The 18,651-nt window shown below is 41.4% G+C and overlaps 1 protein-coding gene across 1 annotated transcript; it reads left to right on the top strand.

The window, feature by feature from the left end:
* Positions 1-5,666: 5,666 nt before the first annotated feature.
* Positions 5,667-16,825, top strand: rnf139 (ring finger protein 139). The gene is made up of 2 exons (XM_028817587.2): positions 5,667-6,011; positions 14,457-16,825. The coding sequence occupies exons 1-2, from the start codon at positions 5,849-5,851 to the stop codon at positions 16,304-16,306; spliced, it is 2,013 nt and encodes a 670-aa protein (XP_028673420.1). The 5' UTR covers positions 5,667-5,848; the 3' UTR covers positions 16,307-16,825.
* The last annotated feature ends 1,826 nt before the right edge of the window (positions 16,826-18,651 follow it).

Here is an 18,651-nt window from a genome sequence, read left to right as displayed (position 1 = left end):
GCACTGACGGCCGCCTAGAAAACTCGCACATGCGCCGTTTGGCAAGGGACGATGGGAAGTGTAGTTCTCCGCCCCTCTAACGGGACTACAACTTCCGGAATGTGCTCTGTTCCCCTGGCACGAGCGTATAAAAACTATGGACGGTAAATGCATAATTTTTAATGTGTTTTTTTACAACATAAGTTACAATATTTACATGAAATACAGTCAGAACAAAATCTATAATTCTAATCCAAAGAAAATTTAAGCTTATAATAACATAGCATACAATCTTATGCATGGGCAGATCCACAGTGAAACTAATGAAGCGGGTTCACAGAAACGATTTTAATCTCTGTATGAGAAGAGTTTAAAAAAAGATAAATAATATGGTGCAATTCAGAACAGCAATTTTAATCAAAATCTGAGATGTAGTGGTTAAATTCTTAAAAAATGTGCGGTGATCCGTTGTGAAAAACCCATTGAAGAAGATATCAGTGGTCCCCATTGCGGGTTGTGAAAAGGGCCCACATAACAGTTCAAGCTTCAGGGCCTCAAAACTATAGGACCACCACCAATCTTAACATGATGTACAGAGTTACAAATGTCTTGCGAGAAACCCGCAGGTTACAGCACTATATGATAATTATATTACAAATAATTTTTAGCACCATACGACTGATTTCCATCATTCTTTTCGGTCACGGTAGAAGTATATGTTTTTTTTCTATATCCCTCTTAGTTTGTTTAATTAAGACGGTCTTCACTGGATTTACTATCAATTAGTACCATTCAAGTCAAGTGGCTTTATTGTCATACCATTCATACAGCATATTGCAGCATACAGTGACACGAGATAACAGGACCACCGCGGTGCAACGTACACATAAACATGGATGAGTGCAGGACAAGTAAAGAACTTTACTACACTATAAATAATAGGGAAGTAAATAGATGGAAATAATTTGACATGGGCAGTGATAAATAAATAATAACAACAGTAGTGACAAGTGTGACAAACGGACTGCATAAGATACTAGGAGCAGATCTGAAGGGGGTGGCAGTGATATGAGTCTGGACCACCAAGAGGTAGAAGATGTTGCAGAACCTGTCAGAACTGGTTCAGATCACCACTGTACCTTCTGTTGATGGAGGTGAGACAAGAAGATGGTGGGAGGGGTTGGGGTGATCCACCACAGTGCTACAGGGGTTCTTTAAAGGTGGGCAGGGTGGTCCCGTTGATCTTTTCTGCTGCGTGTACTGTCCCTCGTAGGACCTTATGCTTTAGAGATGCCGTGGTACCCCAACCTGACCATGATGCAGCTGGTCAGGACGTTCTTGATGGTGCCCCCTGTAGAATGTGGAGAGTTGATAAATTTAAGTATTGAGGATCACCAGTAGACCAAGATGGAGACTTCGATGCTGAGATAAGCCACAGAGTGCAGTGTGGATGGAACAACAGGGAGAAGGTAGCAGGAGTGTTTTGTTTGATTGAAGAATTAAGGTGAAAGTTGAAGGTGAAGTTTTGAAGACGGTGGTAAGACAATAGTGATGTATGGAGCTGAGATATGGACAGGAGAAGAAGTTTGATATGGCAGAGATGAGAATGTGGAGATGGACAAAAAAAGGAAAGAATAAGAAATGAGACATTCAGAGGTACAACAAAAGTGGGAGAGACATCTAAGAAAGTACAGGAATGGAGGTTGAGGTGGTAGGGACTTGTGATGAAGAGAGACAAGGAATAGGTGGGCAAAAGAATCACAGAAATAGAAGAGAAAATGAGGGGGACCAAAGCGAAGGTGGATGGAGAAAGTAAAAGAAGATCTGAAGGGAAAAAGGCTTGACTGGCAAGGAGGTGTAGGGCCGAGTTGTGTGGAGAAGGCTGATCAAGCACATCAGCCCCACATAGAAGTGGGAAAAGATGAAGAGGAAGACCCCGTTAGAGGAGGGTCGGTTAGGAGGCAAGCTGACAGCCCTATGAAAAAATTCATTTTCAAGTGCACAGTAATAGGGAGTTAGCCGTTGATGGTGGGGGGGGGGTGGGGGGCACACTATCCAGGCCTGTTTATCTGCCATGTGCCCGATGCGGCCGCCATGGGCCCCGGCTCACTGTGACGCTGAATTGGATTAAGCTGGTGCAGCAATGTCGGGCTCTATCACTAAATAGGAGTAAGCCAGCAGGTAATGTAGTACGACAGCGACATCTAGCGGCCATGTGAATGTGAAGCACTCAAATACATTTACAGCTTATCAGCCTCGTCCAAGTGCGGTCCTCTGGGGGGGCTTCCGCAGCTGCAGGTTTTCATTCTAACCCTTATCTTAATTAGTCACCTGTTTCTGCCGCTAATGACCTCTTTTGCCTTCATTTTAATTGACTTGCTATTTAAGACTCAGACCTCTTAATTATTTCTTCTTTTTTCCTTAATTAGCAGCCAGACAGTAATGAAGCGCTAAACGAGCCGACACGTGATTTGCCAACCGCCATTAAACAAGAGAAGAAGAAGAAGAAGTCGACACGTGACCAGCTGACAACATCACAAAATATCTGAAAATAAAGAAAGGTAAAGGTCTCCGTAACGCTGATCTGCTCAGGCCCACAAAACATTTTTAAAAGAAAAGAGAAGCAACAATTTTGGAAATGTCTGCTGCGTTAGAATGAGAGCACAAAGGAGCCTTGGAATGAATTAACAACAAGAATCGGCTTCCAATGAAGGCACTGGTTGGAGTTTCAGACCTCGACGTGGCAGGTCAGTTGGTGGCTCCCTCGTTTCGGCTGGGCTTCCATTTGAGGAAGAAAATGAAGCAAATCTTAAAAAAGAAACAAACGAGGCAATTAAAATGAAGGGAAAAGTCGAATGGCGTTATCCACATAGCATATTGCAGCATACAGTGGCACGAAATAACGGGACCACCGCAGGACCATCTTAACAGCATCACAATGGGGGGAAAGTAGTGCACTGGGACCCCTGTTTTGATAACAGAACAGAAACATACACAGGCGTCAGAAATATCGTGGACCCCCCCGGCCAGTGCCCACTGTGCCCATGTGTTAAGAAGGCCCTGGGTGTAACACACACATAAACACAGACAAGTGCAAGACAGGTAAAGAACTAGACGAGACTAGACTATATGAAAATCAAAACAGATACTGGGTAAATAAATAAATAATAGGTAATACAGTACAATGAAATAGATAATAATAAAAAAATAATAATAATTAAACTGCTGTGTATAAATAAACTGCTGTGGGGAGGGGCGCAGCACAGAGTTCTTACTCCGGACCACCATGAACATGTGTGGCATGCACATCCTCCCTCGGACATACCAACCCCGAGTACCTATAAATATCTGGGAGTGCAGCTGGATGATAAATTAGACTGGACGGCCAATACTGATGCGCTGTGCAAGAAAGGACAGAGCCGACTATACTTCCTTAGAAGGCTGGCGTCCTTCAACATCTGCAATAAGATGCTGCAGATGTTCTATCAGAGGGTGGTGGCGAGCGCCCTCTTCTACGCAGTGGTGTGCTGGGGAGGCAGCATAAAGAAGAGGGACGCCTCACGCCTGGACAAACTGGTGAGGAAGGCAGGCTCTATTGTTGGCATGGAGCTGGACGGTTTGACATCTGTGGCAGAGCGAAGGGCGCTGAGCAGGTTCCTGTCAATCATGGAGAATCCACTGCATCCACTGAACAGGATCATCTCCAGACAGAGGAGCAGCTTCAGCGTCAGACTGCTGTCACTGTCCTGCTCCACTGACAAACTGAGGAGATCGTTCCTCCCCCAAACTATGCGACTCTTTAATTCCACCCGGGGGGGTAAACGTTAACATTTAACATTATACAAAGTTATTGTCTGTTTTTCACCTGCATTATTATCATTCTTTAATTTAATATTATTTATTGTATCAGTATGCTGCTGCTGGAGAATGTGAATTTCCCATTGGGATTAATAAAGTATCTATCTATCTATCTATCTATCTATCTATCTATCTATCTATCTATCTATCTATCTATCTATCTTTTAGCCAATGAGTTGTTCAACAGAAGTGGGACAAGAACTGCAAGTGGGACAACAAAACAAGTGCCTCTCGGTGACCCGGCTGCTCCTTTTAACCTGAGCCACCTCAGACGTATTTCTTTCTTTTTAGTAATTCTGGTGTTTATTTGAAGATGGGGTGGCTTTTCTGAGCGCTTTGAAATCACTTCAGTAAATTGTGGTTAGGCTCCTCCTGACTGTATGATATGCAGTTTGACACACCTTGATGTCTAGTTGAGCAGGACGTCATGCTTTTTTGGGGTTCCTCGTTATTTTTGGCCCTCTAGACTTGAAAAAACCCTCATTTTTATAGTAAGCCAAATTTGTGCAGGAAATGACAGGCTTATGATAAAGAGCGAACCCATGGGGGGTCTTCAGAATAAAAAAAAAGGATCAGAAGGACTTGAAGTTGTGCAGGCCACATCAACAGACCCCAGGGGTTTACCCCCTAATGGGATATGGACTTTGGGGGGGGGGGGACTTGGGTGTCAAAGTTAAAATTACTCCTTTTGTTTTTTTTTTTACAAAACTTCAAAGAAATGGGACTCAGCAATACGTTCAAGGTGGAGTGTTGTCTTAGGCTATCTCACTGTTCTAATGTATGTTCTGTGTATTTCACAGGCTAATTTCTGTTTGGTGATCACGAATAGGATCATGCTTTTGATATTTCATTGTTTACCGGTGATCCTTCCCTCTAAAGATCCGCATTAACCCTTACTAGCAACTTAAGAGGGTAAATATGATGAGTAAAAGTAAAATTGAATTTTATTGGTAGTATAAGAGCCCTTATGGGATGTAATTCCAATTCCTATCTTCAAACTGACAAAGCCAGAACCTTCTTGTTGAAGGGCTTTGCGTATTTCTGTCAAAATGTCCGAAGAGATTGTCACAATTTTTGGTATTTTATGCTCATACCGTCCAATATTTGATTTGACTCATCATTTACCTTTAAATCCACGATGATTACATGTTGTAAGAATTTAGTAGACACAGAAGGTATGGCGTCAAACACAATTACACATAATAATATAATAATAAAATTCTTAAACCAGTTACTGATGAAAAGCGTTTTATTTTTATATCAAATATCTTTATTATCCCATATTAATTCCAAAGTTGCTATTTCCGCACAAAAACACATTTATTATTTATCTATCTATTGATTGATTGCATGATTTGTCCAATGAATCTCTGGCTTTGTTTTTTATGTTTCTGCGCTTGATGTTTAATTCTAATTTTCCCTTTGGGATTGATAAAGTTTATTGACAGATAGACAGATAGATAACGTTTTATCCCCAGGGGGAAATTTGGCTTTTTTCAGAAGCTCAATAAATAAATTAATAAACAAACATACAGTCTATAGTCCGAACACACACCAGAATGTCTAAAAAGAAAGAACATTTTAAAAAGAAAACTCTTATCTAATCCTATTTAATTTAAACTTATCTATGAGGGCAGACGCGCCGACTCGCCATCCTCACTTAACAGATGTCAGCCTCTACATGAAGGCCCCGGATGTGCTGGATGACTACGCGCACGTAATGTTTTTTTTTTATTATTTTTACGCAGCACCTCAGCCCCACGTCTCTAGTTGGCCCTCAGTTGCTATGGTAACGAGGTGTCAGACGTCACGTTAGGAGCGCGTGTATGACGCTTGGCCATTGCCGCTTCCGCGTTCCGCACATAGTAAACTGGGAGTCCCGGGGAAAATGGCGTTTACGGAGGATTCTGTCAAGTAGAACTCCTTATTGACCAAGGGTAGAATAAGTTACGGGGGCTCAGATCGTAGGGGGAGAGGGCCAGTCCCCCCTCCCCATAAGAAGCTCGTTGTAATGGCTTCGCCTCACGGCCGCTTTTGGCCTTGGGCCTTGGAGATCCTGGAAGTGTCGCTCCGAGTCCCTTGCATTTTCATCATCGACGCCATCTTTAACTCTTACCATGACTTGGGCTCCGGCTGGGCCAGCGTCTCTGCGCGGATCCTCTTCAGTTTAATGGGTGAGTTGTGCCGCATACACGGGGTGAGAGGTGGCGAGGCGGGGGGGAAGGTGCGTGGTAAGCGGACTGTCACTGCTGGAAGTACGGTGCTGTCACCGGCGGAGAGACGCTGCGAGTTCGGCCGAGGGCAGGACGGAGTTGGACCGCCGGCCCTCATGTGGCACGAGCCTGGAGCGGGTTGTGTGTATTAAAATCCAGTTGGCTCGTTTACGTTGTACGGTTTGCCCGCCGTCTAGAAGGTATGATATGCTAATGATGTAAATTGTTTAAAAGTAATGTGTGACGAGAATGACATTTTAACGGGACAGCTACGGTAAGGCAAAAAGAATGTTATTTATTTATTTATTTATTGTATAAAATAGCTAGTGCACAACGGCTAACAGAGTATGCGAGGTTATCGGTACTCAAGTTCAAGTTAATAGAATAGTTATTTGCGTGACATTGCGTGTGGCCATACCAACACATATGTTTAGAAATGCGTGAAATGTAATTTAACATATAGTTTAGAACCGCAAGCACACGAAGTGATGCACGATTTTTTTGCAGGTACTGCTCTAATCTCTTACTTTGTGACAGGTGGGCTGTGCTGTCACCCTGTACCGCCGTCCTCCTCCATATGCGAGGCCGCGGTGAAGAGGACTGGCCCGTCTGTCCCACAGCGCAGCCCCTCTAACGATTTGCCCTGGAAACGAGGCAGTCCGCGAAGTGCACCGTTTTTGGTGTGCCTTGTTTCCATGCCGTTGCTTCATTTATTTTCAATGCGTGGCCAAGATCTTCCTTTAAAACCCATAGTTGCTAACTGCAGTGTAGAGGTTCGTTACTGTCACTTGGTTTAGCCTACGTAACATATTTATTACTGTTTATCGAAAACCTCAGTGGTGGGTCTCATTAACAGTTGGGATGGATCAGCTTACAGAATGGAGATTCGATAACTGGCAGGCAGGGCAGTGCAAGTGCACCAATTCGTCTGTTAATGTGGACAAGACAGAAGAGATGATTGTTAAGTTCAGGAAGGCCCATGCTGTCCACATCACACTGCACACACCAAGGGCTCTGTGGTTGAACTGGTCAGCAGCACCAAATTCCTTGGTGTGCACCTGGCAGCTGATATTAAATTAACACCATCTCCATAGCCAGCAGAGTGGTGGTTCTGAGGCTAGGGATTTTCACTGGCAATCGGAAGGTTGCTGGTTCGAATCCCGTAAATTCCAAAAGTGACTCTACTTTGTTGCTCCGTCCTGGGTATATCCTTAATCTGCATCCAACCATCCATATAGGCCCTCCAAACTGTAGGGAAAAATCTGGGGGTTGGTGGCAGAGTTGACAATCCAGCCACCATAAAAACCTCCCAGTGTTCCATCTGAACCAGTGTGGTGTTGAGGTATCACCTGTTGCATGGCTGCACTTGGGTCCTAATCTGGGATCCTGAGTTGGTTTGTCATGTGGTGGGTGCGGCAATGTGCTGTTATCAGTGTGTGCTCCTGACCTCATAGCCAGCAGCGTCGCCACATCCTTTGGCGGCTGAGGAAGGCAAGTCTACCACACCTCATTCAACACGGAGCGTACTGCATCACCATCTGGTTTGGGAACTGCAGGATCTTGCAATGGATAGTTCATACAGCAAGAAAGATCATTAGGACCACTCCAACCTCTATTATAATTAAGCATTGTATTGTGAAGGACCTGCAGTGGGCTGGTGCCCTGCCCGGGGTTTGTTTCCTGCCTTGCGCCCTGTGTTGGCTGGGATTGGCTCCAGCATACCCCCGTGACCCTGTAGTTAGGATATAGCGGGTTGGATAATGGATGGATGGATTGTGAAGGACCACTCGTACTCCTACCACGGTCTCTTTAGCTCACTGACATCTGTCGGAAGGTACTGTAGCATCCAAACCAGTTCCACAACGGCTTGTACCCCTTGGTGGTCCGAACTCTGTACTGCCCTCATCCACTCAGATCTGCTCTCAGCAGTTTATTTATAGAAAGTCTATTTCTTAGATTTTACTTCTAGTTATTATTTACTTATTAGTATCTGTTTCAGTTTGTTTTCATCTATTTGTTTAACTTTTTTATTTATTATCTTTGTAGTATAGTATAGTTATATAGTCGGTTTGCACTTGTCCTGTGTTTTTGTATATGTTGCTCCTTGGGAATGTTGTTTTGTGCCACTGTATGCTGCAATACGGTGTATAAATGGTATGACGATAAAACCACTTCACTTGACTTCCATGTCAATTACACTTTAGTGATACCACAGATAATTACTAAACAGAAGATTTTACATTGCAATACAACTGATTGTACTGTACAATATTGTGCATTAACTTGTATTATATTCACCATGTACTCAAGTGCTGAGTAAAATGAACAGGAAATTGAATCCAATGAGCAACTTCAATAATATTTAAAATGAAACGAAACACATTGGGTCAAGTGAAGTAAACTTTGTACAAACATTTACAGATCTATTCTGATGTGTGTTTGTGTTCATTTCTTTCTCTTCATCATTAAGTGTGTGCCCACTAGGACAAACAATCTCTCCGCTATCTTCACATATAAATCTTATTTGAGTGTCTGTGTATGTGCATGCATATGTATATATATTTAAATAAACATGTACAGTATTTCAAAAACTACTCCGTTAAAAATTTTGTAATCAATAGGCTTGGTCGCATGACAAAACGGAGCAGACGGCAAAAATCCATGTAAAATTAAACCATTTAACATTGGACAAATGTGAAATGTTTTGAAGGACATGGAGAGAAGTACTCAACCAAAACAATAGGACAAAAGCCTAACAAGGCAAACACGATTCAACTTGTTTGAAGAAGATAAGTCTTTTTTTTTAGGAAGTTATCATTGTACAGTAGATCTCAGCATTCAGGGTGGATATCTCAGAAACCACTTGTTCTATTTTTTTTTTCTGGCATAATTGTAATTTTAAGATGGACACACGTACAGAAACCATACTCAAGTCAACTTTTCTTGACATTTTGAACATCTCAGAATCTGAGCTTCAATTGATCACAGATTTTTGACCTCATCTCCTCATCTCTTTATTCATCCACTATCAAACCCGATTCATTTACTTCATTATCTCCTGCCCATCTTGCACCATCAAACACTGGACACATACCAGCCCTGAACTAGGGCATTAGTCTATTTTAGGGTACACTGACACACAAACTACACTCATATGGGGTTAACTTAGGTTAAAGCCTGATCAAATCAGAATAATTTAACACAGATGTATTGGAGATGGCAATACTGGAGTAATCTTGTGAAGGGGAGAACATGTCAACTGCACACAGATACCACCAAGGTTGAGATTCACACCCTCGTTTTTCATTAATCTCAAACAATTTGCCAAGTGTGATGCTGTAGAAGATTGTAAAGATGTGGAAATACATCAGTTAATGTTAAGGATTCCTGCTCAGAAAATGACAAAGAAAAGAAAGTTCATCCATCCATCCATTTTCCAACCCGCTGAATCTGAACACAGGGTCACGGGGGTCTGCTGGAGCCAATCCCAGCCAACACAGGGCACAAGGCAGGACACAATCCCAGGCAGGGTGCCAACCCACCGCAGAAAAGAAAGTTCGTTTGATAAAAAATAATCTGTAATAAATGTAGTAAAACAAACTACAATAACTATAAACTACAATTAAAGAAAAACTCCACCTGAAAATTATATTTTTTATGTTACTCCCATGTGTTTTGTAGTGGTGACTGAGGCAAACTTTGTAATCACGTTTTCATGGAGAACGAAGATAAAGTTTACAACATAATGCAAGCCAATGAAAACCAATGCCGTACAATGTGAAACAAACAATATGAACAAAACAATATGAACAATTAGTTCAGTGCCACATTATTCGTGTCGCATAATCCACATATCAGTTATCCAGTCGTCTGCACACAACTGGTGAAACACATGCATTTTGTTTGCTACAATATCGTTCAATAAATGCTTCCAGAAAATTCGTCCCTGCAGATCCGCCTCATTCATTGGTCACAAGTCCTTTCTTCAATTTAGGGAGATGCAGATCTCCAAAAAGATCAACGCTCAGAGCTAAGAATTGACATGGTAGCCATGAAAAAGGATATTCAGATTGCTTTACTCTGCCTTGTATGTAAAACGGATACTGGTGTGATGCAATATTCCAAAGACATTTCCACCTGTAGCTGTAATATGCCAGTGCCGTGATGAAATAATCCATCTTGGAAAAACTGCAGACAACCTTGAAAGACTGTCCTTTTAAAATAGCAGTTTGGTGCCTCTGAATTCCCAGAAGCTCCAGCAGTGTTGGCTGCACATATTTCCTATACATTTTTCATAATTATATCTTGGCAGATGTTTTTTACTTTCCGTACAAAATATGAGTTGGTTGTGCATCAGCCAGTGATGTAATAGGCTGTTAGAATCTTAAATAGTTAAACATATAGACTGCCCATAATAAAAGTATGTGACACTTGTTCTGTAGCTATTGTGAGGACGACATTATTGCCGACATATGCGTAAATGCACTAATTGCAGCAAGCCAGACAAAGCAGCAGCTTGTTTTTAATCTTTGAGGTCCACTTATTTTTAAATCATTTAATAAAGACTGGCTAGGTTTTTTTTTTGTTCTCCCACAATTGTCCATCAGGGATTTAGTCTGGTCAAATTACATTTTTGGCAGCCTAAAGCAAGTTGGTCCAATTTAATCAGGTTTTGTTTTGCAGCTGTCTGCCAGGATGGAGTATTGAAATAAATGTGCAAGAGTTGGTATGCTTAGCCAGCAAGTCTGATCAAGCAAGACGCCAATCATATTATACAGAAAACGAACTTTGTGGTTTATTACTATTTAATGCAGTAGTATTTGATGCCGGGTTTAAATACTGTGTAAACACATTTAGTTGCTATGTAGTCAAATTAGTTGTGATCAGAGTCGAGTAAGTAAATGTAAGTGGAAGTCATAACGGAATGCAAAAGACACAATGGAAGGTGCGGCCAGATGCACACCAGTAGGTATTTTTGAAAGGTGTTTCAACCTTAAATCATATTTTAAGTACACAAGGGTTCAAAAATATTTTAGTTGGATATGGGTTTTGTATTAAGGTGACAGTTTCCACTCTGCAGAATTAAAAATTCTAAAAGAAATCCCAGAGCCTAAATAACCCTCTAAATGCACACTCTCAGGAGGGGGGCTAAACCCTGTTATCTCAGCATTATGAATGCTTTTGGATGTCAGAAAATGTACAAATACCATCCTGATGTTAAAAATCGGGAGTGGTCTCCCCTCAACTTTCTGATATACTCAGATATTTGGATGGATATTTGAGGAGTAAACCGCAGGAAAACAATTTTATTTTTATATTATGTACATTAAAGAACCATCAACAATAAATCAAATGAATAAAATCCATCCATCCATCCATTATCCAACCCGCTGAATCCGAACACAGGGTCACGGGGGTCTGCTGGAGCCAATCCCAGCCAACACAGGGCACAAGGCAGGAAACAATCCTGGGCAGGGTGCCAACCCACCGCAGGACAATGAATAAAATATTGGACAAATATTATAAAGGTAAAGTTGAATAAATCAGACTCTGCAGCTGCATGGATGAAAAGGGTAAAGTACCACTTCCGGTTAGCGGAAATAGCCCAAAAGTTGATAGAAATCTATGTTTTGTACCTGTATGCAAAATTTCGTTGACCTAAGTGAAAGCGTACTCAAGTTACCGTGTTTACACACACAGACATAATTCCAAAAATGTTATTTTCAGACTCGGGGAGGTCTAAAACATCGAGATTCATCAAAATCTCGACATTGAATTTTTGGACGATTTACAATACTTTCCCTACACTTTGTGTACGAGAAAGTAAAATCCATCCATCCATCCTCTTCCGCTTATCCGAGGTCGGGTCGCGGGGGGCAGCAGCTTGAGCAGAGATGCCCAGACTTCCCTCTCCCCGGCCACTTCTTCTAGCTCTTCCAGGAGAATCCCAAGGCGTTCCCAGGCCAGTCGAGAGACATAGTCCCTCCAGCGTGTCCTGGGTCTTCCCCGGGGCCTCCTCCCAGTTAGACGTGCCCGGAACACCTCACCAGGGAGGCGTCCAGGAGGCATCCCGATCAGATGCCCGAACCACCTCATCTGACTCCTCTCGATGCGGAGGAGAAAGTAAAAGAAGGAATGAAGGCCAAAGTCAAAATCCATTACACTTTCCATGTTTCCCTTCAGTGTCGCAAACTTCACTGTGATGATTATTAAGTGACGATGTACGATTAAAGCCTGCTGCGCAGGCCATCAGTCATTTCCTGTGCTTACCTCCTGTCTGCTTTTTTTTTTTTTAATTTATTAATTTTATTGTAATCATTCCATACAAATACATCAATTTATAACAAAAAGAAAAAAAAAATTGAAGACAAATCAAACCCCACCCCTGAGGAGGAGAGCTTAGCCAAAGGAGAATTGCTTAGGGCTTTTTAATAAGGCAACAATAAACAAAAGAAAGGAAGAAATATATATAGGTAAATAAAAAATGGAGAAGGAAAATAAATGCGGTAATAGTTATTTCTCTTATTCTAAAATAGTATTGATTAGATCCTGCCAGGTTTTGAAAAAATTCTGTACAGATCCTCTAACTGAGAATTTTTCCAATTTCAAATAATATAAAACATTGGTTTCCCACTGACTTATCAGAGGAGAGTTAGTGTAGTGAATGCAATCACCATTTGCTTGTCCTTCTCCACTTCAAGTCCGTCTGGAAGAACACCGAACACGGCTGTTAATGGGTTAGGAGGGATTGTGACCCCAAGGCTGTCTGAAAGGCACTTAAAAATTTTGGTCCAAAATGATGTTAGTTTGATGCAGGCCCAAAACATGTGACCCAGTGAGGCAGGAGCTTGGTTGCAACGTTCGCAGGTTGGATCTTGCCCTGGAAACTTTTTGGACAGTTTTAAACGAGACAGATGAGCTCGATATATAATTTTTAGTTGAATAATTCTATGCTTTGCGCATATGGAGCTCGAGTGAATTCTCTGCTTTGCTACCTTCCACTCCTTTTCTGATATATTGATTAAGAGATCTTCTTCCCAATGTCCTCGTGTGTCTTGCACTTATACTTGATCCTTCGTTTGTGTCACCAAAGCCAAACTGACCAATCAGATTGCTCTGAGGGACCTGAGACACGCACAGACCGTAGTGTTTTATTATACAGTAGATTCATCATGTCAACATCGTTGAGCATATTGGAAATAATCCTGACATTGGACCTAAAATGAACAATAATTTGGGCTGCATTATTGTGCAACTTCATATGAAAACTTTTGCACCCATTAAAACATTGATGTAATTTTTCAGCTTGAAGCACAATGTCAGCCATGAATCTTATTAAACTAATAAACCAAGAAAAAATAATGCAGAAAATGCTGAAGCGTGACACTTAAATACTGTAGGTATTGTACATAAAAAGTAATGGGTGATGAGACGCAGCCTGCCACTGAAATGATCATTTGAGAAAATAAACCTCGTCTTGTAACATGTCATGAAAAGCCAACGCTCATCAAATCCTGGCTTGTTAAATGAACCATTCTTTCCTCCTGGAGGAGTCGGCATAATTTTGAAAAATGAAAATTGCAGAAGATGCCATTAATGTGAATGTGAGATGATATAACCCTGATTCCATTAACTGTGTTTTTTTTCTCCAAACTAATTAACTTAATAGTCCATTAAAAACATTTTAGCATTAATGATATGCTGTAGCTTATCACAGAACATGCAGCAAATGGAAAAATGAAAAAATAATATAATCTTGTCATTGATTGAGGGTCTCAGCGACTGTCTTCTGGACAACTGTAAGGTCAGCAGTCTGATGGTGTGGCCTACTGAACCAGACTGAGAGACCATTTCAGGGCTCAGGGTTTTTTGGGTTAATTAGCCGAGTGGAGTTGTCACACCAGGAGTCTACAATATTGAACTTTTTCACAATATTCTAATTTTCGGAGATACTGAATTTTGAGTTTTCATTCGCTTCCAGCCATAATCAGCAAAATGAAAAGAAATAAATGCTTGAAATATATCACTCTGTGTGTAATGAATCGATATAATATAGGAGTTTCACTTTTTGAATTGAATTACTGAAATAAATGAACTTTTCGATGATATTTTTATTTATTGAGATGCATCTGTAAAGGGTTATTTTTGGCCCTCAGTAAAACTTTGTGTGACACCCCCAGGTTACCTCTAAAGGACACTTCACTAAATGCGATTTCCCACTACACACAACGCCTAAGATTCCAAGAAGCAGGCAACCTGCAGTATTTGAACTTAAACATCAAAGATCTGCATGATTTCTACCGCTTGCTGGTTTTGTGTAAAGCATACCAACGACACGGGCTTAAAACATCGCCGTTGCTTTTAGCTCATTACCAGCTAACGAGTAACATTTTTCTCTTGTTGCAGGGGTCCTTGTATCCAGTGTTGTCCTCCTCCTATCCCAGAAGGCTCTCTTCAGATTCTACATGCTGTGTTTTGCCGTGCTGCTGGGCGCAGTCACCGTTCTCATCAACTATGTCACCTTGCACATCGATTTCTACAGCGCTTATTACACGGCGGTACTGGGCATTAAGCTGCTTCCCCGCAGTGGGCCTTCACTCTGGCTCGGAATCCTAATGCTCCAGCTAATATTTGGAATTGGCTATGTCACCTTATTGAACGTTCAGTCCATTTTGGCTGCTTTAACTGTATTGAACATAATGATCCCTACGCTCTGCTTTATAATTGAGCTACCAATAGAAGTGAGGGAGTTGGTAGCAGCGGCTTCAGGTTTCATTTTGGCCGTAAACACTTTAGTATTTTTAACAGTCAAATTGAAGCACCTTTATTATTCTGTCCGTTACGTTTATCTTCTCATTCGACACATGTTCCGTATTTATGGAGTGCAGCTGCTGGTGGAAGACACTTGGAAAAGGATCCGCTTCCCCGATGTACTTCGGGTTTTCTGGCTCACACGGCTAACGGCCCAGGCTGTCATATTGGTTTATGTTGTCAAAGTGGCAGTCAATGATGAAAAAAATCTCCATTACCTGATCTCTTGGAATGATTTCTGGGAGGTGCTTTGTAACCTCATCATAAGCGGCTGTGATTCGACCTTAACAGTCCTGGGCATGAGTGCAGTTATTTCATCCATCGCACATTATGTTGGACTGGGGATTTTGGCCTTCATTGGATCCACCGAGGAAGAGGACAAACGCTTGGGCTTTGTGGCCCCCGTCCTTTTTTTCATTTTAGCGCTTCAGACTGGTCTCAGTGGCCTGGACCCCGAAGAGAGGCTTGTTCGACTAAGCCGTAACATGTGCCTTCTGTTGACTGCTATTTTGCATTTCATCCATGGCATGACAGACCCTGTCCTCATGTCTCTGAGTGCCTCACATGTGTCCTCTTTCCGTAGACATTTTCCAGTTCTTCTGGTCTCCTTTTGTCTATTTGTGCTGCCCATTTTGCTTAGCTATGCCCTCTGGCATCACTATGCCCTGAACACTTGGCTTTTTGCGGTGACGGCTTTCTGCGTTGAATTGTGTTTAAAGGTCATTGTTTCTCTAACAGTGTATACCCTCTTTATGATTGATGGGTACTATAATGTCCTGTGGGAGAAGCTCGATGACTATGTGTATTATGTGCGCTCTACTGGCAATGTTATTGAATTTATATTTGGGGTGATTATGTTTGGGAATGGAGCCTACACCATGATGTTTGAATCGGGCAGCAAGATCCGGGCATGTATGATGTGCCTTCATGCCTACTTTAACATTTACCTTCAAGCTAAGAACGGGTGGAAAACGTTCATCAATCGTAGAACTGCCGTCAAAAAAATCAACTCGCTTCCTGAGCTGAAGGGAAGCCAACTGCGGGAAATTGAAGATGTATGTGCAATATGCTACCAGGAATTCAGTACGTCTGCACGCATTACACCGTGCCACCATTATTTCCATGCCCTTTGCCTCCGCAAGTGGCTCTATATCCAGGACACTTGCCCCATGTGCCATCAGAAGGTGTACATCGAGGAAGACACGAGAGACAATATTACCATTTCCAACAACAATGGCTACGTAGCGCCAAATGAAAACCTGCGGGGCTTGTTGGCAGAAGGCCGTCCAGAAGCTGCTGTAGTTGGGCCAGAGGCCGAAAACGAACTAAATGAAGACAATGATAGTATTGAATATGATGAGGAAAGCTGGGAGATGCAAAATGGTGCTACCGTTATAGAAGAGGAGTATATTAATGATGACACAGACTCGAGTAGTGAATGTTAAGAAATCTGAAAGAGAGATTTCATTTTTACCTGTTGGCATCGGGCAAGATCTTTTTTTTTTTTTTTTTTTTTTTTTTTTGTGGGAAGGGTAAGAGGTAATGATTAATATGAGGTATACGATACAGTGCATATGCGGCCTGTTTATTTGTTTTCACATTACCATAACAAGGCAGGTCCATCGGGCTTGTAATTTTGATTGGAATTATGTTTCATTTCACCAATAATGATTTAAAGTCAAATCTCCTACTTCTTGAATTTGAAACATGAAAGCTGTAATAACCTATTTAATTTGTGCATAGTTTTGAGTATTGTTGTTTGTTAACATAATTTGTTAAAGCACAATGATTGTTACATACTGGAAAAGATTTAAAATCTCCTTAGGATGGCAAGCTTAATTTATTGTGATATGCTACTGTATGTTCACAACTGTACCTCTTATCATTACTACTGGTCTCTTGTGTGACCTTACTAAATTTGTGTACATTATTGTACATGCAATAAAACATGGCTTTCATTTTTACATTTGGTGAAAACAGGTGTCGTATGAGTACAATGTCCAGCAAAACAAAAAACAACTAACTTCTGTTACGCCCCAGTTTAGGAGTTTTGCCACTAAGGGCGGCTGTACGTATGCTATGCAGTTTCTCTCACGTGCTACAATATCGTATTTTTCAAGTGACTTAGAATTACGACTAAGCATTGCACTAAAAGTCTGACTAGGATTCAGAATTTTTCCGTACCCCCGAGTCGAACATGAGAACTATTTATGAAGTGTCCTCCTACATCCACTCCCAGCTAGGAGTAAGAATTCACTTTTTAGAATGAATGACGTCACGATTTTATAACACCTCAAGCTACAAAGTGACCCTCATGAAGTATTTTGTAGTTTCCTTGTTAACCGTGATGTCTTGTAAGTATTTTTTTGATGCTAACACCCCAGCTTCACCACAAATATAATAATAATAAAGGTAAGTAGGAGGAGAAGAAGGAAAAAATAATAGGATATTGTGCTAAGCTGCACGTTAATCGTTGCCACTTTACCACCACATCAGTAATGATTACGTAATGAGCACTGAGACGGAAAAACTAAGACACACACCCCGAATAATAGTAAAGCCCAATAACGGGCATGTTTATTGAACAATGAATGATCCACTGTCATACTTCCAGGAGAATCTCCATCCCACTGTTATGGCCTCAGAAAGTAGCAGTTCCTGACACTGGCCATGACACCATTTCTCAATCGATACTCACTCTTGCACTCTTTCCCCCCTTATCTTCTGCAAGGCTCTATTTATCCAGTGCTCTTGGAGTCTTTGTCTACCTTTTCTTAATCTTTCTGGACTTGTAAAGTGTAACACAAACGCTTTCATGGAATGCAGAGGTCAGCGTACCTGTGTGACGTTCTTCTGTTATCGCCCCACTTATCTCCATGGTTACTATGCTGGCTACTACAGTTCAGTTTGCACCCCTGAGCGCCAGTGTGTTGATACTATGATACCACTTGTGATTCTTGTGATCTTTATGTGTGTGCTGATTTGTGTGAATGCAGTTTGCTTTAACCTGACCTCACGTGGACTGGTGAACACTTGTATAGATCTGTGTATTAACCCGACACATTGTAAGGGCGTTCAAAGTTTGCTGCAAAATTAGAAGAATGTTTGTCTGTGACATACCCAAATTATTGCTATTGCAAAACTACATTTTACATATTGATGTTATCAACGTTTTCATTTTGACCAACAGTACGTGGCTTCTCTGCATAGATGGAGCGATTGCGTAATGTACAAGATTTGTTATGAATGTGACTCCATCTCTCTCAGAGAAATGTCTTTGTACGAGTTTATTGCTGCCCTGCCTTTCCTGGGATGTGTGTAGCGATCTCTACTTGAACTCTCATCTTTTTGCTATAGCAAGTTACGACAGATCCCAAGCTGTACTAAATGCTCGACAAGTTGGGTGTAGCTACCTAAATTAGGAGAATGGATACAATGCTTTTATTATTACTCCTAAGAATAGGACCACATTTTTGTCAGCCAGCCAGGACACTTGATAAGTATGGGCGCGGGAGTTCAGGTGCCCCTTTCACACTCTTTCTTACTGCTAGCCAATCAGAAGCATGCATACAGCGCCTAGAAAAAGCATTCACCCCCTTGGATGTTTTCACATTTTATTATTAACCAACACTGAATCACAGGGGATTTATTGTGGCTTTTTTGACACTGATTAACAGAGAAAAAAAAACTCATATGAGAACAGGTTTATGCAAAGTAGTCTAAATTAATTACAAAGGTAAAATACAAAATGGCCATCACAGGGCCCACAAATGCACACACAGGATTAATT

The sequence above is a fragment of the Erpetoichthys calabaricus genome, chromosome 13 (assembly GCF_900747795.2).
Source record: "Erpetoichthys calabaricus chromosome 13, fErpCal1.3, whole genome shotgun sequence".
Taxonomy (NCBI): domain Eukaryota; kingdom Metazoa; phylum Chordata; class Cladistia; order Polypteriformes; family Polypteridae; genus Erpetoichthys; species Erpetoichthys calabaricus.
This window is presented reverse-complemented; position numbering and strand designations above follow the sequence as displayed.